This window comes from Plodia interpunctella, chromosome 12 (genome assembly GCF_027563975.2).
Source record: "Plodia interpunctella isolate USDA-ARS_2022_Savannah chromosome 12, ilPloInte3.2, whole genome shotgun sequence".
NCBI lineage: Eukaryota > Metazoa > Arthropoda > Insecta > Lepidoptera > Pyralidae > Plodia > Plodia interpunctella.
The window spans coordinates 5,892,176-5,917,942 of NC_071305.1; the positions used below are offsets into that span (position 1 = coordinate 5,892,176).

The 25,767-nt window shown below is 34.8% G+C and overlaps 1 protein-coding gene across 9 annotated transcripts in view; it reads left to right on the forward strand.

Moving 5' to 3' along the window:
• Positions 1-25,767, forward strand: part of Klc (Kinesin light chain) — a 35,517-nt gene extending 9,750 nt beyond the window's left edge. For 3 of the 9 annotated variants that reach the window (XM_053752490.1, XM_053752487.1, XM_053752488.2), the window contains 13 exons: positions 5,897-6,110; positions 8,461-8,663; positions 10,081-10,208; positions 10,836-11,064; positions 12,023-12,156; positions 12,675-12,799; positions 13,285-13,410; positions 13,660-13,738; positions 17,084-17,193; positions 17,876-17,992; positions 19,109-19,120; positions 19,643-19,729; positions 21,163-22,580. In XM_053752490.1, coding sequence (XP_053608465.1) covers positions 5,922-6,110; positions 8,461-8,663; positions 10,081-10,208; positions 10,836-11,064; positions 12,023-12,156; positions 12,675-12,799; positions 13,285-13,410; positions 13,660-13,738; positions 17,084-17,193; positions 17,876-17,992; positions 19,109-19,120; positions 19,643-19,729; positions 21,163-21,258 — 1,635 coding nt within the window. In that variant the 5' untranslated portion in view covers positions 5,897-5,921 and the 3' untranslated portion in view covers positions 21,259-22,580. Of the gene's footprint in view, positions 1-5,896; positions 6,111-8,460; positions 8,664-10,080; positions 10,209-10,835; positions 11,065-12,022; positions 12,157-12,674; positions 12,800-13,284; positions 13,411-13,659; positions 13,739-17,083; positions 17,194-17,875; positions 17,993-19,108; positions 19,121-19,642; positions 19,730-21,162; positions 22,581-24,242 lie in introns of those variants that run through there. The other 6 variants (XM_064436264.1, XM_053752494.1, XM_053752492.2 and 3 more) reach the window with 5 other exon arrangements.

A 25,767-nucleotide genomic window follows, 5' to 3' on the forward strand; every position in this document is an offset into this window, starting at 1 on the left:
TGTAAATTTTTGAGACATACACTCTGATAAATATATCCTTTCCGCCTCATTAACTAACGCGATTATAGATAAACGATACTTACGATATACGTAAATCACCATTACCTGACAAATTTGTCAGGGCTGTCGTTTCTTGCATAAGTCACCTGAGAGTCGTTAATCAAAGTCCCCATCCTCAATGATAATGAACATGGAATGAACCCATAAAGTTGCCGCAGTTCGTTAAATAAATGAGGTGTTTATGCCGTCTTTAATCATTTTAGGAGGAGCATTGCAAGGAATAATGTGCATAAAATGTTTTATGTGCACTACAAGTTAACGTTTTGAGAATTAGAATTGTATGAATTCCTATTTTAATATCATTTGTACCTATAGATAATGAAAAATCTTGGTCTGATATGGATCATTATATCGACATAACTAGCAAGCAGTATTTAAATTTGGTCAATATCTGATAAAATTTAATAAATAATGATTGAAATTATTAAAAAAAACTTTTAAAGCACCGTTGTTCCCGCCCACTATGCGGTCCTCCCAAGAACTAAAACGAAATATATAAGGTTCATATATATATATAATATATATATACTTTAATCAAGAGCGCTCTTTCAAAATAAATTTTATACTTATAGACACAGACACAGACAGGTTTATACCAAACCTCATCGCCTAAAAATGTAAAGCCCCATCTAGTTTATCAATAACCAACAATTCGTACATTACAGTGTACAAGTACGTACAGTATTTGAATAAGACAAATACAGTGTTTTATTAGATGATTGTGGTCCACTTTTTCATGCAACCACTTTACATAACGTCTTCACAAGCTTCGGCTAATCACGAGCCTATGTCCAAGTATCTCCACATCAAAAATCACCTCAATCCAATGCTACAATTTAACGTGAACGAACAAACACACTTTCACATTTAAAACATTACATAGTATTGATATAATTTTATTTTCATCGTCCTTTGACAAGGACCCATTCTCCGTGATCCTACGGAGCTTTCATCTGGAAAATTGTTGGCACGGGCTTTTGAAACGAGAATCTGATATAATAACAGCTAGAATATAATAACAGTGGTATAATATCGATATCGTACAAATTATATGTGGCGGGTTCCGGAGTAAAAAGGGAACTAGGAACTGGAAAACAAAATCCTAGGGATCAGTATGGTCGTAAAGCCGACGGATGCGTCAGTCTCGTTTAAAATTCACCGGCAGTGAGTTTTACTGCTGTACCCCTGGCTATGTCTAGACGCATCGATTGGCTAGCCTTTGTTCTGTGCCCGTAATTGCATTAGGGCTATTCCGCAAATCTTTTTATTCATCATGGGTTGGACATGGACACACTGAATAAATTATTTCAGGGAGTGACATTATTTCATAAATAAATGTAGCGCCAGAATTGCATTGCATGTTTAACATTTTGAAGATGTATTTTTTAAACACGCCCCACATTTATCCCTTCCATAGAGTGGCTGATAGGTTGGGAGGGTTGATGCCCTTGGTCGCCATAGCAACGGGCATTTTATGCGCGCCACGTTGTTCCCTCCCAGTGAGGGTTGCTATGAATTTGGCAATGCTGGCAGATTACACTGCCTCATATTATACCTTCTTGAAGAATTTTGATGTATATGCTAGGTTTACATGGTTCATATATAGTTCAATTTTATCAATATCAATATCCCATAATATCCTATCTATTCTCACGCGGGCCGATCTGACGATTTTTATTTATTATTATTTATGTATTTATAGACTTTGATATTGATTTCACGGAAATATGACAGTTGACTTGACCCTGTGAATTTGTAAACCTGCGGAAAATGTTAAAACACGTTTCGTCAATATTGTTACTACTACTATAATGCTAATTTGACTAATGATGTCCACTCGTTGCTTACAATACACATTTTCTTGCTTATGCTGTCAACTCGTCCTTGACGTTGCGTCATAGTCTATAGTACTATCAACCTTGACGTTGGCAAAATCATCGTTTTGGCGAACGGTGGAGCCATAACACAAGAAAAGAAAAAGATTATAGATAGGTGACCAAACGCCGGTGGACTGTAAGAGATCCCTGCATGGTATAAGTCCGCCGTTGTACAGATATCGGCGTCTATCATACAATTTTAATTTTTCATTTTCTGCACAAGCTGCAGTGCCTTATTGATATCCCAGCAATATTAAACTGAAACCCGGGTAGCAGTACGTGCTGCCGTTAAAGTTATCCAACGAATTTTGTGTTACCCAAGTTATGTAACAAGAAAGCTACTACGAAATTTCGATCCAGTATCTTCCTATTTAAGTTGAAGATCTTGTCTTCATTTATTTTGATTTATTAACTGTTATTCACTTGTAATTGGTGTCAATGGATAACTGCATAATTAATGGAGAGGCTTTACCTTTATGACGTCCACTTAATTTATATATTACGGACTAAATTATTTAAATGTGTGTAGCTTTTCTCATGTTCTTTAACGGAAGTAAAAGTTGTCTACAAACTTGGATGCATAGATAAGAGCATATTTTGTTACAAAAAAACACGTACGTAATACGTTGATTGATTCCGAAAAAGTATTTGGTTTATCTGAACCAGTGGATTATGTAATGTGCGATCTCCAGGTCCTTTCTTCTCAGTCACTCTGAGATAGACTAAATATATTAAACATAACCAAAATCGGTATCCTTAACTTGCAAATATCGATATTAAAATGTAGGTATGTAGGTATCTTTTCCCAAACAAAATTAGAATATCATTATAATCAAAAATATGTTTAGAAAAACAAGTCTCCAATGTTCTCGTTTCGCCCTTTTTTCTTTTTATGTTCACAACAGCAATATTTATCGCAAAAGGGCTCAGTTTCTGCGCCATGTTGTTTGGAGCCTTCCCTTCGTGTCGTGCCAGCGAAAACTTAACTCTTTATCTCTCTATATGGTCGGTTCGACCAGTTTTCTGCACAGGTTTCTAAACTATTTTCGTATCGATATTTTCATAACAGAACCGCTCATGACTCCTAATAAATGGAGTGCCGTACTTAATAGTTTTCGTACGTGGCACGTAAGTTTTATACCGCGATTGCCTAAATTGTTAACGACCGCTCTACCTACAAACCCATTTTCTATAAATATAAAATACCACAGGTCATTTACCACCCCACTACCAGCACCCACACTAAATATTGTCACGTATTCATCGGGACATCAGATCGGCAAGAAATTTATATTCTCAGTGCATAGCACAGTCAACCGCACGTCCAGTTACCCTTCATTGATTTCTATGCGGCGGTAATAGCGACGATTCTGCAATGAATTTGGGTAACTGTAAGAAGAGCATACGTGAGATTGTTGTCCCACAGGCACTGAAGTCATACCACAGATGTCTGATTTTTTATTTATCTACCTATGACTTTTATGGTTCTAGAACTCTATTGGCTACGATATACCGGTAACCGCTTTACATCGGATGTGTATCTTAGTCGTATAAACGAGATATTAATATTTAGCAAACTAAATTTATAGCCAGTGATGTTCTTATAACATCTTATTCAAGCTTATACCTACCGCTTATAAGCGGTAAGTATAAGCTCTGTATTCTGCTCGCGTAATCACATGTAGCACGAAGTAAATATATTCTTTTACAGTAAAAAATCGGGCTTTAATTGCTCTAAAAACTAACATTCGCACCGCCAGAAAAGGGAAAATTGGTGTTCTTGGACGATATTGCTCAAGTCCCTAATAGCGTTACCACAAGTCCTCTAATTAAGTTAGAACTTATTACCAAGTAATCTCGTTACTGTTTTGGAGATATTAAGGTGGTTGTTCATTAATTACAAAGTTGGTCTTATGTCATAATCTTCAGAATAATCATACCTAAGTAAAAGTTTAAAACTAAATGTTTCTGAAAGAAAGTACTTATCAATTGAGTACAAATTTTTTAATACTTTTTGAGCATCAAAATTCGACCAATCAATGATAGGTCGAAGAGAGATTTAGACATGTTATCTCAGGGCATCTCGTTGAGACAACTAGAGATCCAAGAGCGGGTTTCTTTCTCCTTATTATACTGTCTCGCAGTTCAGCGGGGAAGTGCTGCTAACATTCTGGGCACTGGGCATTTTTATTATATATTAAACATCTAATATTTGTTGACATTAGCCTTCTGTATGTCTACGCTAAAAGTAATGTTATATTTTTTTACACTGACAGTCACTTTCATTTCATACATGATCGGCTAAAAATGTTTGCCTGGAGCTTCCGTTGTCTGAATTCGGAAGTAATGACCTGTCGCGGCCTAAATCGACGCTGGCGCACCCCTGATGTTGCAACTTCCACATCCTCATGGACAATCCGATCGGAACGGGCACAGCCCACACCGTACTTCCTTTTTGTTTGTAATTTAATGTACTATTTCTACTATCAAGCTATCGATCAATGAATATAAAAAAGTGTGTTATTAAACTTGAAAGATTTACAAAAATGCTTTTGTCATATGTACTTTTGAAAACGAAATAGATTATTCCAACTGAAGTAGCGACATACGAGTGACAATACGAAGTATTCAAAATATTAACTTCTTTATCATAATTACTAATTTATGTATAGTTATGTGAAAGACTTATTAGTAGTAATGATTTATGTTTGTAAAAAAAGTGCTGCTCATAGTGCTCGAATAATTTACTTACGATTGATAAATTTATCGATTCAATGAATTGTGTAAATAACAGTTCAATTAAAAATATATGATTGTAATACGAGTATAAGTCGGTTAGAAAGTTATAATTAAGTTGATGCAATCTGAGAAGAGCGGCTTTGTCAATAATGAGTTGCATTCATAGCCTTTTATTTCATCTAGATTAGCTGATTAGTAAAATAGGTATGTAGTGTATACACTATATATAGTAATATATATATAGTATATGTAATAGTACTATATGTAATATATGTACCATACAAATTTGAAATGCCCTAATAAAATTTACTTTTAGATCTATGTAAGAATTGTAATTTCCTGATATACGAAGTGTAAAGTCCAATTAAAATTTTATCTTCAGTATGCGAACTCCATGAGATCAAATCGCTTGAACTCATTTTACCAATTTCGCAAGTCATTTAATTTATAATTCATTATATTGAATTAACTATCTATCAACAGCTGTCCCAAATCGTATTCACGAGCACTTCCCGCGAAAATTGCTGTCATCGTCAATCATAATAAATGAATATGCACTGACATACTTTCGATTTTTTTCAGTTGTCAGTTACATTATTTACCGAGTTGTTGTTACCGAGATTTTTATCTCCTTTGATACATTTGAGAGATAAAGTTTTATTATCATATATTTGATAGATGAATAGACAATATAGTTAGTTGTACAGAATGTTCAACAACTCTTGTAATTTAGTTGGGAATTTAAAATGTAAAATCTTTCTTGATCCCTTCACGTTTCAGTTCTCGATTTCTGTAAATGCTTAGGCAACGCCTTTGTGTATTCTTCACAAATTTCCCCTAAACACCTAAGCATAGATATGCTTAGGTGAAAACTAGTTTTTAGTATCTTGTTTTGGTGCATTACAGTGTTTTTACTTATTCACCATGTCTCATCTTCGTGTTCGGGTCTGTGACGACCAAGCTAGGGTTCAGCATAAAAATAAACCATTTAAAGTTTAAAAATTCAGCTGATTTTCTACTACCGGTCGCCTACCTTCACATCAACTCTTTTTGAGAATACTATAGTTGCAAATCAGCTGCCAAGGCTAGGTGTCCCAAAGTCGCCTCATACGATACTATGAGATAACATGGACCTATATTAGGGCGGAACCACACGTTCTAAACTTAAAATTACTTACGCAAATTCTCTTGAAAACTAAACATTATTTATTTGTCAACAGAAAGAAGATCGAATCGCTAGGCAGGATGACGGCGATGACGCAGGAGGAGATGGTGGCCGGCGCGCGCACGGTGGCCGCGGGGCTCGAGGCGCTGAGAGCCGAGCACGCCCAGCTGCTGGCCGGGCTCGCCGCCAACACCGACCACGAGCACGAGAAGGCCTCGCTGGTCAGGAAGAGCATTGATGCCATTGAGCTGGGCTTGGGGGAAGCGCAGGTGAGAATCTATCAACCATTGACTACTACTATCAACAGAGATTGAATAGGGTAGTTGAGTTATATGAAACACGATAATTAATTGTCACTTTAATTGTGAATCTTATTCATAGTAACATTCAGTATTTTTTTGTTCTCATTAAAGTATAATTAAAACGCTTTATGATTCCCAACATTTGTGACGTCTCTTGTGCCCACTGTCATACAAGCCTCATATAGTTTATTGATTTTTGACACATGAAAAAAGTATCTTATATGACTTGAACTACCCTATTGTCAGGCACGATTGCGGGAACGACGTAAGAGGAGAAACAGGTGTGGTATTTGAGTATGATGATATATAATTGAGTTAGGTGAAGTGCGGATGAGAGATTTGTTATTTGTATTGTAAATGTAAAAGATTGTTTCGCTGATCAAGCAGAGCGATGAATATGTAATGAAGCTAGGATCAGGGGGTGGTGGCGGCTATATTATTAATTGTGTCAAGTCGAATAAAATCAAATTAAATGTTGTTTCGTTTTAATACATATACCTTAAGGATCTTAACATCTCTTTATATCTCGTAATCGATCTTATCTAAAAATTCAATCTACGATAACTGATAATTTTTACAAAGATATTTGCATATCTTTGTGTGTTTATGCGCTCCATTTTATTATCACGGCGGTCATAATTGAGTCACATGTGTGAGTCAAAACAAACAAACGTGATGCCCGCGGTCGCAGGATCGGATTCCTCATCAGGGTTACACAAGGCAAGTGTGGGGCATGTCTTGTGTATCGATAGTACATTGATATCGATGTAGTATCCATATCACACTATATACTCTAGACACGGACTTGTTTGACTTTGTGGTTTGCGGTTCGCTGCACAACACACGTGATTATAACGTATTTTAATAATCTCCAAATTAATAATTAATAAATTATCTATGTAATAATAAAAGTCTAAAATAAATCTAATAATAAATCCAGTCACGGATCTTCGAAAGTTCATTAATTTTTAATAATACTTTTTTCCAATAACGCATTTTTTTTTCTAATCAACACGAGTCTCCGTAGTTTTGATCTCATAAAAAATTCATGAAGTGTCCATTTTATCTAAGATGAGTCGCCCACAGGCGGGAGTCTGCCCTACATTCTATGAAGCCTTAAAGGACTTCTTTCCACGAAGTCATTTAGGTCACCTTGTCGCTGCGCTCGTGGCTTTTGTAAAAAAATATTACAATTTTTTAAATCTAAAGAATAAATTGTAATAAAGATTACTTTATGAATAAGTTGTCTTTAATATTGACACCCAAGTAATTCCACACAAATATATTCGCAAAATTAATTTTCAAACGGAATAATGGTGATAATAGTCTGATCCATCCGAAAAGCCTTGATTCGCATTTTGTTCCAGTTTTATGATATTTCTGCGACTATTGACAGACTACTTGTTTAGTCAAGCATAACTTGTGGAAAAACAAGCAGAACTGTTAACCCTTCAAAACAAACTCGAGCCACCATAGTGGTGATTTTCAAAGCTGAGTAATGAAGTGCGTCGCCCCTCCAGTTTATTCAAGCTTATCACAAAGGCATCGCCGTAGCTTGCTGAGGTTGACAACAGAGCGGCCTAAAATACTAAAGGGATATTTTTATTACATACCTTTTCAACATTTTAATTTTAATGAATGATGATTACCTTAATCAAATTAATCGATTCAGATTCAGAAAATATTTACAACATATATCTGGAATACGACAACTCTCATTTGGTAAAGTTTTATTATATATTCTAAGGCAGGCGTTATGATAAATTGGATGAAGATATCTGCTTCAAAATTGAGGTGCAAGACTCCATCCGAATAAACGTAATTACTTTCATGCATACATACCTATTACGTTGCATGTTAAATAAAATAAAAGCTTGTAAAAAAAAACCGCGTCTGCTTATCACTCAACACGAGCTCATCCCGGCTGTGAGACGGCAGACAAGAACGTGGGAATGTTGGCTTTGGGTTTCTCTCTGACAATATCCGCGGGGATGTGGCGGGCAATTGAAAAATTACGTGTTTACCTCATTTAATGTAATGCTCACACATGTCTCTGTTTTGTGGATTACTCGTATGATGTTTATCTACGAATGCGAAATATCTTTATTATACGGTTATTATTTCTTTAAAATAACCTGGGATGCTGCTGTTGTGCTGATAGCTTTGAAAATAGTATGGTGATGTTTTTTCACAAAGCATATTTTATGTCATGTTGTTTTAAAGTTTTCAACATTTCATGACCAACTTAAGACTTACTATTTCTTTCTTCATACATTTATTACAAAAAATTTTATTTATATATATTTTTTTATTTTAGGTGATGATGACCCTGGCTTCCCACTTGCAACTGGTGGAGGCCGAGAAGCAGAAACTGCGCACACAAGTCCGCAGGCTCTGTCAGGAGAATGCGTGGCTCCGTGACGAGCTGGCGGCCGCCCAGCAACGACTGCAGGCTTCAGAACAGAGGGTCGCGCAGCTGGAGGAGGAGAACAAGCATCTGGACTTCATGGCTTCCATCCGGTAAGAGCGATTCAAATAAAAGTATAAAAGATGATCTGAAATTGAAGAGATCTAAAATTGTATGCATCTTCAGCAAAAAATTATAAAAGTTTATACTTTTATAATTTGCTGATTATACAAAACCGTGTATTAATTCGAGCTTATTATTATAACTGAAATGGTCGGTATTCATTCGGCCGTCAAATTAAATTATGTGTGTTGTATGTATCTTGTTACATTACACTCTCTGCTAGATATAGGTACATATTTTAAGAAAATTTAGTCATACGTATAAATAGAGTCTTGAGAAATAAATCATATATTCGGCCTTTATTTTCTTCAGTACATTTCCATTCGTAAAAAGATATGTCCTTGGCGCCGCACTTGGCATTAAAACATTTTTATATCATTTTCACGATCTCCTTTGAAGTCCCACTTTCAAACCATATCGGTGCGTAACGACAGCTTCACATACCATACTTTACGCTACAATGGGATAATAACATACTGCGCGAGGGAATAGTCGCTGACGCATTGTTGTGTGTCATCGCTTCGCAAAGACTTTGACAGAGGTTTTAGTTACTGTTTGTAAATTGTAATTGTGTTTGTATTAGCGTATACAAGATTGCAATACAATAGCTTTGATTACACTGAATTCGATATGCACTAGTTTCTTTTATTTAGAACATAAAAAGGGATTGAATACAATTCTGTTTCGGGATTCTTAATTATTTCAATCATATTCTTTGAATTTACTTTCTGAACTAAGTTTTATAATAAATAGTTAAATTCTTAATAAGCCTTTATATTCCAAATATCTTAACCTTATCCATGCATTCGAAAATTTTGAGATCTGATTATACACTAAATAGCTCTGTTATAATTACATACCGTTGCGGGCATCTATTTGAAATGAACATTTCATGAACAACATTTAAGTGATTCATGCAGTCAGGCGATGCTATTATGCATACCGCGGCCTCTCATGTCCGGACCAAATGCAGTATAACTGTATGCAACAGCTGGCCTACTTGTCTGTTGCACAAAAGGAACACTGCACCTAATGCAAAAGATTTAAACTGTTTTATTTTTTGTGCGCATAATAAATTGTTTGTTCATTGGGGCAGACATAGACGCTACTATAGCGTAAAGAAAATGTTGGGAAGATGTTCCGATATTACATTTTTGACTCAAAAAGTAATTTGTGGTTACTATAAATGGGTTAACGCGAAAATAAAATATTTACCCAAATTCTTTTCAAAAAGTTCGGCGATAACCCATCTACATGCTGAAATCAGCATTGCAATAGTTCCGGTGTAAATAATACACCGGAATTTTTGGGAATAAACTGGAAAGTTTATTCCCCATTTAGTAAGAATAATCTTAATTATTCTTAGCCTTTTATTAGACTTAACGAATATTTTGTTTTGACTTCCAGCAAATACGACAGTGACGTGACAGAAGAAGCGGACAGCAATCGCAGCGCACAGAACGAGAGCAAGCGCGATGACCCCATGGTGGACCTGTTCCCCGATGATGACCACGAAGACAACAGGAACAACAAGTGTGAGTGCCGTTGCAATAGAACGATTTTATTTCTCAGATGTAAGATACAACATAAAATATGTAATGAGGTTAGAAAAATATGAGATTAGATGTGTAAATACTACGATACTGGGTATGGCTTGCACCTTTAACCTCTAGGAGTCAAACATAGAACTAAAAATTAAATTTAATCATCCAGCTTCATCCCAAAATCTTATCAGACTCACAGTTATATAATTTACTTTACGAGGTAGATAAAGCTAAGAGTTGGGAAATAATAAGACTCTACAAGTTTTTAGCTATCTGGCGGGCTTATTGGTGAGTTTAAATAGTGACAGGTTGTTCGCCTATCGCCTATGAGATCGATCTACTTTACAAAAAGGTGGTTAGTAGACATAAAAAAATGGAACTATGTATTTAGTAACATTTAGTATTTTTTTGTTCTCATTAAAATATATAAAATCGGTATTTGACTCCAACATTTGTGACGTCACTTGTGCCCGCTGTCATACAAGCCCCACCTACATATACGCGTATCTGATTTGGCTCGATGGCAACCACCCTATTTTAGCTTAGGAGGCAAAGCAGTCGGCATATTCAATGTTCTTTCGCTGATGAAAAATTTTCATAGCATAGCATACATTTCAGCCATGTCGCCAACGCCACAGTCGCAATTCGCGCAGCAAGTGAACGCGGGCTACGAGATCCCGGCGCGGCTGCGGACGCTGCACAACCTGGTGATCCAGTACGCGTCGCAAGGCCGCTACGAGGTGGCCGTGCCGCTCTGCAAGCAGGCGCTCGAGGACCTGGAGAAGACCTCGGGCCACGACCACCCCGACGTCGCCACGATGCTCAACATCCTGGCGCTAGTGTACAGGTGAGGGTCTAGTGATCATTCGCTTGCGGGATACTATTTTGATTTGATTTGTCATTGAAAAATCATCTTGTGATTCTTTTACATTTACTTTTACATAAATAATATTCAAGATATAACAAAGATAACAAAATACAATGCTGATTTGGACTTATCGAAATGCCCGATAATACCGTCGTATACCCGATAATAACGTCATAAGGCACGTCTGCGTTATGACGTTATTGACAGGAAATTAACTTTACCATAAAGTTTGAACTCTTATAAATCAATCCAGGAGTATAACATTTAGGCTAAAAGTAGCAAGTAACAAGACTAGTTTAATTTATATGTATTCAATCTTAATATTCTATATTTTAAGTTTTCATACTTTGTCTGGCTTAAGCCCTGATTAACCTGTTGTCGTCAGTATAATATTAATTTTTTGACAGCCTCGTCCTTTTAATCACTGTGTCAATGTTAAGCGAAAATTTAATGCAAACTTGATACATGTTTTTTATCTTGAAATAACAAAACGAATTACAAATAATATTCGTGTAGATGGACGAAATATTTTTTTTAACAACTTATATTGATATGCGTTTATTGACGTTCTAACATAATGCTCGATGACTTATCCATTTTAGGAATGATATGTGTAATCAGTTTAATATTTACAACTGATATGATTCAAAAATAACCATCATTTGATGTAATTATAGAGGCAGTGATATGTTAACTATGTGGATAAATAAAAGAAAAGACATAGCATATTGATAATGTATTCAAATGTTGACAGGCAGGTGTCAGTTAAGTGTAATATTAGAATTTAAATCTGTTGTGAAGATGTGAACACAATAGATAAACGAACTTATGCAACTTCCTATTCATATTTTAATTTTATGGAACGTGAATTTGTAATGAAATAAATATGCTATGAAACTAAGGGACATTTTGAAAAATTGTTAACGTCTTTCACCAGGGACCAGAACAAATACAAGGAAGCGGCCAATCTCCTGAACGACGCTCTGTCAATCCGCGAGAAGACCCTGGGGGAGAACCACCCCGCCGTGGCCGCCACCCTCAACAACCTGGCCGTGCTGTACGGGAAACGAGGTCAGTTGTTTCACATCGACACATCTTTCGTTTCACTCGTAATGAGATTCATTATTGTGAAACTGGTTATTTTACGATGTTTAAGAACTATTCTATTCTAATCACGTATTAGAAATATACGAGACGCTAATCAAATCATTCAGAAATTAGACCTTTACAGGCACATTTTCATGTCAAAGTTTATATTATACTAGCTGCGCCCCGGGGCTTTGCCCCAGTGGAATTTCTGGATAAAAAGTACCCTATGTGTTATTCCAGGTTACATTCTACCCATGTACCTTTGCGTGAGTAACAAACATGCATAGATACATCCTCACAAACTTTCGCAATTATATTATTAATAAGATAGCAATTTCTCAAAAAACTACAAAGTGCTAATTAAACTATCCCACACCTATCCTATTTTTTTTGCTCTCAGTTCGTTGTAATTGAGTATCTGTCTCAATTACAACGAACGTTTCATGTACAACTACTAGTCTATCTACCTAATCGTAGCAACCACCTGTGATTAATTCTAGGCAAGTACCGCGAAGCTGAGCCGCTATGCAAGCGGGCGCTGTGCATCCGCGAGGCCGTGCTGGGCCGCGACCACCCCGACGTGGCCAAGCAGCTCAACAACCTCGCTCTGCTCTGCCAGAACCAGGTACAACAATCTCTTTAGATACTACTAGCGACACTTCCCGGCTTCGCTTGTGTATAAATATTCTTAATTATATAAACTTCCTCAGGAATAATACTATCTATTGATGAAAACCGTACAAAAATCTGTCCGGTAGTTTTTAAGATTACGACGTTCATATAGACGCGATTGGGGGACTTTTTATAATATGTAAGGATTTTTTGTATTATTTTCACTATTTTTGGTCAAGCCGAAAGTTTCGACTGATTTCTGAACAAAACTTGCGGAACCGAATATTCCGTCGGATACTAGTATGTACCTGGAACCTTCGCACGGGGTCATTTGCGTTTGTATAAACCTTCGGAAATAAATTGTCTAAATAACAGTGAAAACTGCATCAAACCACGCAACGGTGGTTTAAAAGAAAAAAGATTTAATCAGACAAACGCGGAGGGTCACTTCGTTTTATACTATGATTGATTATTAATGTTGGTACATTAATTTGTCAGAACAAATACGAAGAAGTGGAACAATATTATCAACGCGCGCTGGAAATCTACGAGAGTAAGCTGGGGCCCGACGACCCCAACGTGGCCAAAACCAAGAACAACCTCGCCTCCTGCTATCTCAAACAGGTACACATATAACTAGCTTTTGCACACGACTTTGACGATTCAAATAGGTGAAAATATGTGACGTTGCACGGTACCTTAACAGAAATCACATTATACCTATTAATTTAGACCTTTTAGATCAGAAATATTTGTCTGCGGTGTGTCCATCGGACCCGTGATGCAAGCTTAGTGCTCAGTGTGGACCGTTGAGTGTCGTCCATTAATTTATTTTTATTATTTAGGTATTTCTGAAATGTTGTGTAACCGCAGGGCAAGTACAAAGAAGCGGAGACGCTGTACAAGCAAGTGCTGACGCGAGCGCACGAGCGCGAGTTCGGCACCATCGATGGTGAGTACCTCACTACTACTGTTGCTCTACTCACTCCATAGATTCGCCATCTTTGTCTTTTGACCTGCCACTGATTGGTGGTTCTCAGAGAGAGTTTCGACCGCTGCGGCCGCGCTATCATTACGATCTGTCAATTTTCTCAAGGAAAGAATCATATCCAAAATCAATCATTCATAAAATTTACATTACCACAGTACAGATTGATTATTTTAAAGGCGGATAGTAAAACTCATTCTTGTCTTTGTTAAAATTTCAAAAATTGTAATGACAGCGCGACCGCAGTGGTCGAAACGCCCTGAGAATCACCCATTTATGTATTTATATTTTTCTCGCTATCATTTAAAATTGTGCCGCGATAAAGTTCAGCTACCCACACATAAAACAATTAATATTTTAATGTGATAGACTTATACAAATAATAAAATACAAAACAATGACAAAAGTTAAACACTAGCTTTATAGTTTCTGACAATTTTTTTTATAGTATTGAGAAAATTCAAGTTTCAGCGAATCTCTATTAAATGTGATATAATATCACATCTCAGATTCATGAAATAGAAGTAGTATTTAGTAATGTTAATTTATTTCGTAATCTGTATAAATTACATTAACATCGAGGTTTTCGGATGTATTTATTTTTATATTAAATCAGTTTTTTTTTTATTAACGAGTTAGTCAACGACAAGGGGTTACCATTATCTAAATATTAAATATACTTATATATTTTGTTATTAAAATGTACTTACATATTGCTTAAATTGGACTATGTGTATTTTAATTTATGGACTTTTTCGTTGGCGGGTTCGTCAAATTGAGTAGATTACTTTTGTGTTAATTTTGTTTCATTGACGTTATACTTCTGTTTGCCATTTCAGAGTATATAGCGTCACTAAAAAGCCCAAAAATAACAATCACCCCGCACCTTAAATAGAGCTCGAAATTGTTTGAAGAATGATATAGTTTGTGGTGTTTTATTGTTTAAAGTATTGCATTTTATATTACTGGTATGATACTGTGTTAGGTTTCAATATAGACGATGTTATACATTCCTTGTTGTATATTTCAGAAAATACGGCAAAATATAAAAAAAACCTGTTTACGTTATTATGGTACACAGCGAGTGAGAAATACTGTGTTTTTAAAAGTATTTTTAAATATAATTAATGGTAATTATAGTTTATGTTCCATTATTTATTCATAATATAAAACTTGCTCGTCTCGAATTTATAATAATTTACGTTAATTGTTGGAAAAAATATTCACACATATTTTGTCACTCTCTGTGTCGTGGTGGAGGATTTTTAAACAACATGTGGCCAATGCACAAAATGATATTTTCGTACAGCCCTGTTATAATTTTAAAGTTGTTTCTAATAACAGTTGGCATAATATGTAAATAGCTAAAGAAACTAAAAACTATAAAAAAATGCATGAAAATTTTTAGATACTGAAATATTCTAATAAATGAAATGAGGTCAAATGAGTCAGTTTTTACTTTACTAAAATTTTAATAACATGTTGTATTATGAAAGACATAATATGAAAATAAGTGCCTTATTTGTTGACGTTTATTTGATAAAAAACATTTCACCTCATTTTGTTTTGGGTAATAAGGTTACTAAGCATGTTTGTGATAAATAAATTTAGTGTTGTTAGAGTAGGTAGTTTAGGTTTCATTTTTTTTTTCGTTTTAATTTTTTGGACACAACATTTTTAGATACAGGTTTTAGAGAAGTAACCAAGTTACAGTATAGCTATAATAATGGTGGTTCAGATATTTTTAATACAGATTTTTAAGAGAAATTCAGTTAAAAACTTATTTCTATATGTGTAAGATTTTGTAGTGCATTCTACAGCGATATAAAAATATAGAATACGCTGTAGAGTTGATGCCTTGTATGACATTTCTTGCCGTCCTGGCGGTAATGGCTGTATTGAAGTACCTATCATGTAGAAGTATTATGTGTTCTATGAACGGATTAATGATTCGTTTAAATAATCAAAAATACGCCTGCCGTACTTTGACATAATTAGCCAACCTGGATAAAGAACACAGAAAATAAAATTTCCTTTAAGATTTGATTTTTGGTACAGTTTGAAAAATATTTTTCCTTTTTTTGAGCAGTCTTTTAAACGTTCAATATTTATATATATTTTTAGTTAATATTGTGTACATTTTGCCTATTAGTCTATTGTTTTAATTAGTGTGGTAAATGAAGTAGGCCATTCTGAGGTTTTCTTATGTGATGTTAATGCGATTATATCGCGAATGTTTCGTTTTATGCCTTATACTATTGCAGCTTGCCTATGAATTTGATTTCATAGCTCTAAGCAAAATTATGACTATACTAAGCTCAGACGCCTTTTCTTGTGAAAGGAACTTGGCAGCTTTGGAACATATGTAGTGAGAATTTATGTGCAATTTTAAAAATGGTATTTTGTGTTGCATGTGAGATTAGATTTATTTTAGTTCTAGTTATTCCTATGTATTTGTAACGGGTTAATCCGAATATGCCAAATCTTATGCTGACAACCGCTGAATATTTTATGATGGATTTTATTTATATTCTATTTTCTTCATTAAAATATTGTACATTGTAATGTTTCTTTCCTTAATTAACCTTACAGTTTAAAAACAGTGCTAAAGTTCTGAAGCCTAAAAATTTTGATAAATAATTTAAAAAAACTAACTGAATAAAACTTTATGACTGTTTTTATGAATTGAACTTTGCCAAGCTAATGAGTCGGTGCGATGGGTGAATTGTTATGAAATACCAACTAGGTGAGTGACACAAGTTTGGATCCAGTGTGGCACAGGTAGGAAAGGAACCTCCGCTTTTCGTGTCTTTTCCTTATATTTCAGTTTTTATTTTGTAATTTATTTATTTTGAATGTGTCACACCTTCCCGACTTGTGTCACATTATATATATTCTTCAGGTGGTGTCGGTTTTAGTCTGTGGCTTTTATTTTTCTATCTAGTGCGATTAAATCGTCGAGATTCAGGACTTGCTAAGTGGCTTGCAACTACTAATTGGAATTGTATAAAAATATACAAATGAAATACACGTCTTATTGAAGCAGTGTAATACTAATATTAATATTTATGTAGGCGATACTAATATTAATATTTTATTATTTATCGAAATCATGCTGTGATATAAGATTATTGTATTCGACATTTAACTTATTAATAAGATCGAGTTCGATATTGATTTGTTTTTAAATTGATGTGTTATGATGTGTTTTAGATTTAATCGCACTCTTTGCTGGCTCAGATTTCTTGTAAATGATTTATATTAATAGCATGTTAATGAATTTAAATAACAGTACAAATGTATTTCTAGGTGATAACAAGCCTATCTGGCAAGTGGCGGAAGAGAGAGAGGAGAACAAACATCTGCAGAAAGAGAATGCGCCCTACGGCGAGTACGGAGGCTGGCACAAAGCTGCTAAGGTAATACATTCATTTGTTTATTTATTTTATTTCATCTGAAAACTAGTATTCAACACGTAATAACAAGATTAGAAATATTTAAATTTTCACAATTACAAACAGATTATTATGTCAATTGTATTTCGTAATACCTGTTGTTCATGGCTCCGTTTGTGATTAATTATATCTCTTTAGTAATCTTACGTATATTTATTATGTTTTTACCCCTATCTTTTAAGGTTAGAGTTAAAAGACATCCCTTTATGTGCTGAAGGCAGGACTAACGTGAACGACGAGGACTTCTCGTAATGTTTCTAATAATCCTTCATAATCTAAAATTAACTCTACAACTTACAGTCGATAATTTCTCATTGTACTAAGTGCAGTTCGCGGTCAAAGTAGCCTATTTTCAGTCTCCAGTTCGAACTATCCTACACCAAAAACTACCTAAATTTAATGCTCCGTTTTGACGTGAAAGAAAGAAAGCAAATTTTCACGTTTATAATGTTACTCCTGAAGGTTTCGTCTGTCTTTGTGCCAAATTTCATCAAAATAAGTCCAGTAATTTTTGAGTTTATTCATTCTAAACAAAAATACAAATATTTTCTCCTTATAATATTATTTGTAGTTCTGTATATTAGAAGCGAATGCCTATCAGTAGAATCGTAAATTTTTTAGTGTAATGTTTTACATACATTTCCAGGTTGACTCCCCCACAGTAACAACGACCCTAAAGAACCTGGGTGCCCTCTACCGGCGTCAGGGCAAGTACGAAGCAGCCGAAACGCTGGAAGACTGTGCGCTGCGCAGCCGGAAGGAGGTAGGATAGTGTTCACTAATGATACCACATTTCTTAGTGTACGGTACCCAGAGACTAACATTATTGAATATACCAAAAATATGTTAAAGCTATAGAAATGACATCTGCAGTCATATCTTGAAGTTACGATATACGGTTGTTTATATATAGCCCGGTGAGGGCGTCGCTGCTGTTAAATTTTTATAAGTGACTTTTCAATAACACTTTCGGCGACAGTTAATGTTTCTTCTCATGCCGTATATCTTGAGCAGGCTCAAGTTGCTTGTCTTTTCGATTATATCGATTACACGCCAATAAAAATGCACTCCAAAAACTTTATCTCAATGTGACACGGGACTATTTAAAAAGTCGGAGATATTCTAAAGTTGGACCATGCAGATTTTGTCTATAGAATCAAGCAATTGCAATAACAAAATCAAGCGACAAAGCCTCTTCTTATAACCTAGAAAAATCAATTTTCTGTGTGTTAGAATTATCATACTGTACCCCCATCTCAGTCATATATGTTACGTGCAAAAGAGCTAAAACGAAAACGTCGCGAGTAGCCTATTTATTTCTGTCACACGCAAGATTTTTGAAGCATTGTCACAATGTTGCCCATATATACTATTTGTGATACGATTTTAGTTTTACTACTGTTAGCTTGAAAATAATTGTTTATATGTTAGTTTCTGGGCACTTAGTTTTCGATTGATTTTTGCTACGATTTTAGTCACGATATTTTAAAAGCACGTTTTATTAAACTTATATCAATTGTATCAGTATGAATGTATTTTCAATCTATTCCATGTATGAACTATTTTATTATCTACCATTTTAAGTGTTTTCCTTTTAGATTGTCAGCAAGGCCTGAATTTTCTGTTTGTTATTCATTAAATCAGTGAACTGTATGTCTTTATTTACTAAATGAGTGATAATGTTACCGAGTTAAGATCTCTTTACACATTTTATTTTCACATTTTTAATCTGCTTATTTATACACAACATATTACACATATAAAATATTGTTGCGTATATATATCTATATCCACATATGAAACTAAGGATTTGAATTGGCAGCTATTTCGGCACTCGATTTAATAATTGATGATGTAACGTTGATTGCACGCTGCCTAGCACGTTCAGCAAGTAAGTCACAGACGAGCTAACTTGTACCACTAGCGTTTATTGCAAAGCTATTAATTGGCCTTTAAACATATAGGAATATGTAGTTGACATCGCTTGTTTCTCTTTTTCGAAATCACTTCTTGAATTCTTCATAAAAGTGTGACAGTTGAACTACTGGATTTTAATTTTAGATCATTGCTCAAGCAATTTAGAGTAATCGAGAATTTTTAAAATCTTTCGAATTTCTAAATAAATATTTCTCTAAATAAATACCTATTAACTTTTTGTGGTGTTATCGATGAATTGCTAGGCTATTCAAATTTTAACACGTTACTGCTAAAAAGAAACATATATTTCACCGCAGAGTACAAAGTAACGTTTTTTTTATTACATAACAAATAAAAAACCTTTGTTTGAGCCGTGATTTTCACGAATTCACTATGTGTTTTAAATATCTCCACGAAAATATAAAATTCTAATTGCACAGTTATGTAAACTTGTTAGAAAACAAGCGATGTATGCAAAATTGTAACATTTCACTAGGCGTTGGACATCGTGAAGCAATCTCGCGCGCGCAGCGCCCGCCACGGCAGCCGCGAGTCGATCGACCCCCCGGACCACCACGACGAGGTCAGGATCACTTGATGTTTCACTGGTCACTAACTTGTGCGAACGTGGCTTCGGGTATTCTAGAATCTAGTTTATCATGGCACTGATCATTAAGTTTGTGTGAACGTGGCTTCGAATGTTATAGTATCTTGTCATGGCACCGATCACCAAGTTTGTGCGAACGTGGCTTCGAATTTTGTAGACTGTAGGCAGACCTCTTTACTGAACCTTCATCCGCGGAGTACAAAGGCAGAAGACAAAAGCGATCGAGATTACGGGAAAAAGGGAACGGCGGTTGGGTCGCGTCTCTCGATCCTCTTTGTCATCTACCCTCTCACGTCTATGTACCCCGCGGGCGAGAACTCTATTTGAAGGTTGAGCTGTAAAGTCATGGCACTGGTCACATTTTGTAAATACTTGGTATGTTCTAGAATCTCATGTCTCATGGCACATTTTGTGTGAACTTCATTTTGTATTGTGATTTTGTGATTGTGTATTGTGTAAATAGTATTGAAGCGTTGTTGGTTTGTTTTTGTGTATGTTGTATTATTTGTCGTTTTGGTTTAATGCATACGAGTACACTATAGACTGAAAAATTCTAATTCACCTAGTTTTTTTCTTCACTATTTGAAATATCAGAATTTCGTACATGGAGAAATGCAAGTGTAGGGAACATGAAGGTCACATGAATATCGTCTCTAAGTCTCTTCACAATCAAATTTCTATGTGGCGTGGCACACGTGAAAATATGGCTGGACTGGGTTTCCAATCGTATGTGTACAAATCTAACGATCTTCCATCTTGGGCCTGACTCCATTGCTTCGTTGCTTTGAAGTAGTGCATTGCTGCTCCGTTATTTTCCATATTGATATTGATGTGGGTCGATGTACGTCGGACGGCTGATGTGAAAACGACGAACGATGACGCGCCCTTACTGCATTGGCTTGTAGCTGCTACGGCTGCAATCACAAACACTCACAAAATTAAAGAAACAAGGAGTCATTTATCTTTGTACATATGTTAAATTGTTCATACATCATCTGTTTCGTCCTTTAATTTTTAACAAGACGGATTGTGAACCGCATGTACTCACAAGTGCTACACTAATTTCAAGCATGATTATATTTTTCTGTTAATTTGACCTTTTATACCAAAAATGAAAATTGTGAATTTTTTTATAATATTTTTTCAAATATTTTTTTTAATTGTTGGTATCTCTGTAAAATATTACCCTATGTGTGTATCTAATATTCCACTAAGTATATTGAAATTAAACTTCTGCCTAAAAAAATTAAGAGAATTCTAGTATTTCAATATTTTTTAAATTTCTTTTTGTATTTATTTTGTAAATATTTATTATGTTGTACATATTTATACATACACAAATCACAACACATTATAATTTTTATTTGCACCATTTTTTTAATTTATCTTTTGTTCTCCTTCCCGTATAGGATTCGAATCCAGCGAGTGAGCCTCGCATGAACCTAAAATCAAAGCTGTTCAATGCGCTAGGGATCAACACTGGGAGTAGCCAGCCGCACCAGTAGCTTAAGCCCTGATATATCTAGGATTAAGAACTCACTCGCTTTAAACGTACGTGATCCAAAAGTAGAGTGTAACTGCCCCATAATATTTGACAGCTTCTGTCACTGTCAGATATTTCATGTTAGAGATTGAGTGTTGAAATTGTTCACTCGTTAAAATACAGGGTAAACTATTAGTTTACTACGAATTTTATAAGGAATGGATCATATACGTTTCACCTTGTATTAATATCCGCCTTCTTGAATTTTAAGGGTTTTTGAATTCGTTATTTTAACAATTGTTATATTTCAAATTGTTTATGTCCTTCAAAATTTCAACACGGCGGAGTTTAATTGCTTAGTATTATTTATTAGCATGTGATAGGGATTATATTTTAATTAATAAACTAAAATGTGTGATAGAGAGTTTAAAAATCACGGCCGTCCTGATGCAATCAATTCAAGAAATCTATAAGAGACGGATAAAATATATGTTTTTAAATTGATGACGTCGTCAAATCAAGGAGTTCTTATTACTTAGCGAAACACATTGTTTTTACTCGTATTTATTTCAAATTATGTTTTATTTGAAGCTGTGGTGCGTACACAGAACATTTGCTAGTAAATATAAGCTAATTTCACACAATTTATTCCGTAATTTGGGTCTTAAAAACGGTGCAATTTTATTTTCATATTTGTTAAGTAATATGAAACTCCATTTTTAAATCTTTCAATTTGCATTTAATTATGGTATGTTCGGAAATATTTTAATTATTATAAATTTATTTATTACTTCACGCATGCTTGATAAACAACGATTTTATTCGCTTACAATTTTTTAATTTGCTGATATTATTTTGTATGTGTTCTTTTTAGGAGAATGCATGATAGTGATTTTATTATTGTGAACGTTAGTATACTTATTTTATTTATCATTGCAATAGGCATTATTGTGTAATTTGTTTTATTTTATTTTGTCTACTATATTATGCTTACATAAACTTTCATTCCAGTGTTAGTACGATATTGAGATAAGCTTTATGTGAGAGTACCTACCTACATAGAAAATAAATATTATAGTATTTTTATATACATGATTTTTTGTATCTGTATGTGGGTGCTGCTTGAGTATGTGCGTTTTTACTATACTATATTGTAGATTATGTTAATTATAAAAGAGACATCGGCTATCAAAGAATCGCAGTTTTATTAGATGAAGAATCTCCATTTTAAGTCTATACCAGGTTTCATTCGTTAAAATTTGTTAAATTCGCATTTTTACGCTACCGTCTCGTAATGTCGCGTCAATGATAATTTTAAAAATTGTTAATAAATATTTATGTAAATTTTTCGTTTTATTTTATTTTTATCGGAGTTCGGAAGGTGAGTCTACAGTGTTATGCAATTTATAACCCACTTAACAGAACATCTGAGCTCACAATACATAATGACTATCACAAGTTAGTAATACGCAAGCATGAATACTACCAACACAAACAACCAACATACATCCATGTCATAGACAATTTAGTGAAAGCTTAAGATTTTCATCGACGGCTTTCGCTGTTGCTAGACGTGTATTTAGATGCATGTTCGCATCTCTCATTCACACACACCATTGGATGTTCTGTTTTCATTTTTCACTAGTTCTCTTCATGTTAGACTTTTAGATATTGGTGTTATTTTATAAATTTATAACAGCCATCATTAACGAATTTTATTTCTCACGATTCGTGTCATAAAGTATTGAATCAAAATTTATAGTTGAAACAAAATGGAGTGTAAATTGCATAACGCGGGGCGGCAGGACCGGGTGGAGGTGTCGCGCAGCAACAGTTTCTCGAAACTGCGCGAGTCGCTGCGCCGGTCGTCGGCGCGGCTTCTCAACCGGCTGGCGGGCCGCCACTCGGCTCACCTGCCCCCCGACATAGACTACACCGACCCTGAAAGGTAACCACTGGGCTACATGTGATTAGCTACGTGCCGCTGACAAATTCTCTGTTCTCGAAAATTTCCCTTGAGAATTCGCGCAGATTTCCAAGAGTAATTCTCGCGGAAACGATCTGAAAAAAAAAGATTGCCGAATTCCATATATTCTCGAAATATTTGAGAACGGCACATATAACACGCTTCGTGCCACACACACTTCAGCTAGATCCCGCATACGTGTCTGCATTTTATCAACCTATTCTGGCGAGGAAAGATTCTGGGTTATACTCGCAGTGACATTTTCTTTGGGTCTTTTAATTCGACGTTTTCCTTTTATCTCTTGGTTTTTTAATTCTTTCTATGTGATATACTTTGAGACCTCTAGGCCACATTAACGCGCATCATCTCGCTGTCTCATTCTCTCCCTTCGATTGACTAGAATAAAATAACAGTAATTCTCATTTAAATAAATTATGTTGAGCGAGAAAGCGAATATTCGCAAAGGCAAAATTACTTGACTATAACGAAATTCCAACACTTGTGCGGTATCTATTTAGAACTATGTATGTGCTTTCTGTAAAGCCACTAGCTTCACACAAACACTGCTCTGATGCAAAATTACTAATTTTTTATATAGAAATGTAGCGTAGTGTGCAAATTCAATATTTATAGATTCGCTGAGGTTGACGTTGCCTTCCATTTATTGATGTAAGTATATTTCGCATGTACATATTTTAAAACAAATTCGTAAAGTGTGGTTAAGTCTATAGCAACACTAAATTGTATATTATGAAAGCTGGACAGAGATATAAAAAATGTAAATGTGTAAATAATCCATCTGGATTATTTACACATTTGCCCGATTTTAATTTACTAATAACAAAAAGCATATGACAGTTTGTAGTACAGCCTTTCTGATTAACAAATAATGAAGGCGCTGTGTCGCTTCCTTTGACTAGCTACACTGGGTTATCCACCATTGTACTTGGCACTGGCAAAAATTCAGTTAATTGAAAATAAATTTTCAGTTCCAAAGATTAATATAAGTATATTTACTAACAGCTAACCTCTATTTATAGCATGAAGCGCGCAAGCTCCCTGACCGCGCTCAGTAACTCGACTAGTGGCGCCCCCATACGGGATTCCCCGCGGTAGCCGAGGCTGCTTCTCAAGTACACAACCTTCACCTTCGTCAGGATCCTAGCACTGCAGACGTGATGTTGATGAGCACAGCAACATATTATATTCTATTGATGGGGCAGATCCATAGACAAACTTGTATTTTATACAGGCGTTCCCACTTGTTTTAGATAGATATTACTCCGGCATTAAATAATTAATAAAATACCCGGGTTATAGAAAGAGATGATATAAAGGTTCGCTATAAAAATTCGCGTTGTACGAGGAATATCTCTGCCAATACGATCTTTTTATTCTGAAAATAAATGTCTAAATTAAATAAATGGCTCTAAATTACAAAATAACACTAGTGGGAACTAAAAATATCTACTTGTAGACACAAATGGTGAATAGGCTCTCTACCAACTAATATAATATAAAAAAAATAAATTTAAAAAAAATCTAATAAATGCTGCCTGTATTTCTAAGTACTGCAAGCTGCGATGTGTGTTGTGGACTAAGTGCAAATATGTGAGAGATTAATTTAGTATTTAATAATCTATATCTAAAGCTATCGAAACATTCCAGAGTTCGCACGGGCGCATTTTATACGCAAGTGAAAAAATATGTTGGATTCTATTCCGACTAGTGAACTAATGTATTGGAACGTCGAATGTCATTTATGTCAAAAGCGATAAAATACATCTACATTGGAGCTGTTACCGCCCATGCGAATGAGGGATATGTCCCACAACTATTTCATTTGACACAATTTCAATATTATATTTATGATAGTGCTCTATGTGTGGGGCGAACATGAAGTTAAATACACTATCGTCGGTTACACTCGCTTATATGCTTGTGATATCAATGTAGCCGAAACAGTAGTTTGTAGAATGTTGAATCTAAAATATATTTTTTTTTGCAAACAGCTAACATCTAATAACTGTGTAATAAAAATAAAAATACACAAATCGATATTACAAGAAAAGTTAATATATGTAAGAACACAAGCTTATTTGCTTTTATAGTACTTAACACTATCACTAATAATATAACTACCCAGGTAGGTATCTACCAAAAGTGCTATGCTTTTGTAAAGGCATAAAAAACGACTTTTATAATGGTTTCTATGTTTGTGAGTCACGCAGCATACTATAAGTTAGTCTAAACGTACCTATTGAAAGTTGTTCATGATATATATTTTGATGGTCAAACGCTTTTCGTTTTTGCTTATAAACGTAATCCATTTACACAAAGATAAACTCTTTTAATTTTTTTCACAATACATTGCACTATTTGGTTCTCCATTTTTAAAAGGTGCAAAAAATAATTTTGATTTCATATTTTTGTTAAAATTATTTAATGTGAAATTCTATGGGGCTTACATTACTGCATTTTATATCACTATTTTAAGTAAGCATATTTTTACTAAAGAGACTGTGTTGAGAATTTTGAGTTAAAATAAAATGTTGCGAATTTTTA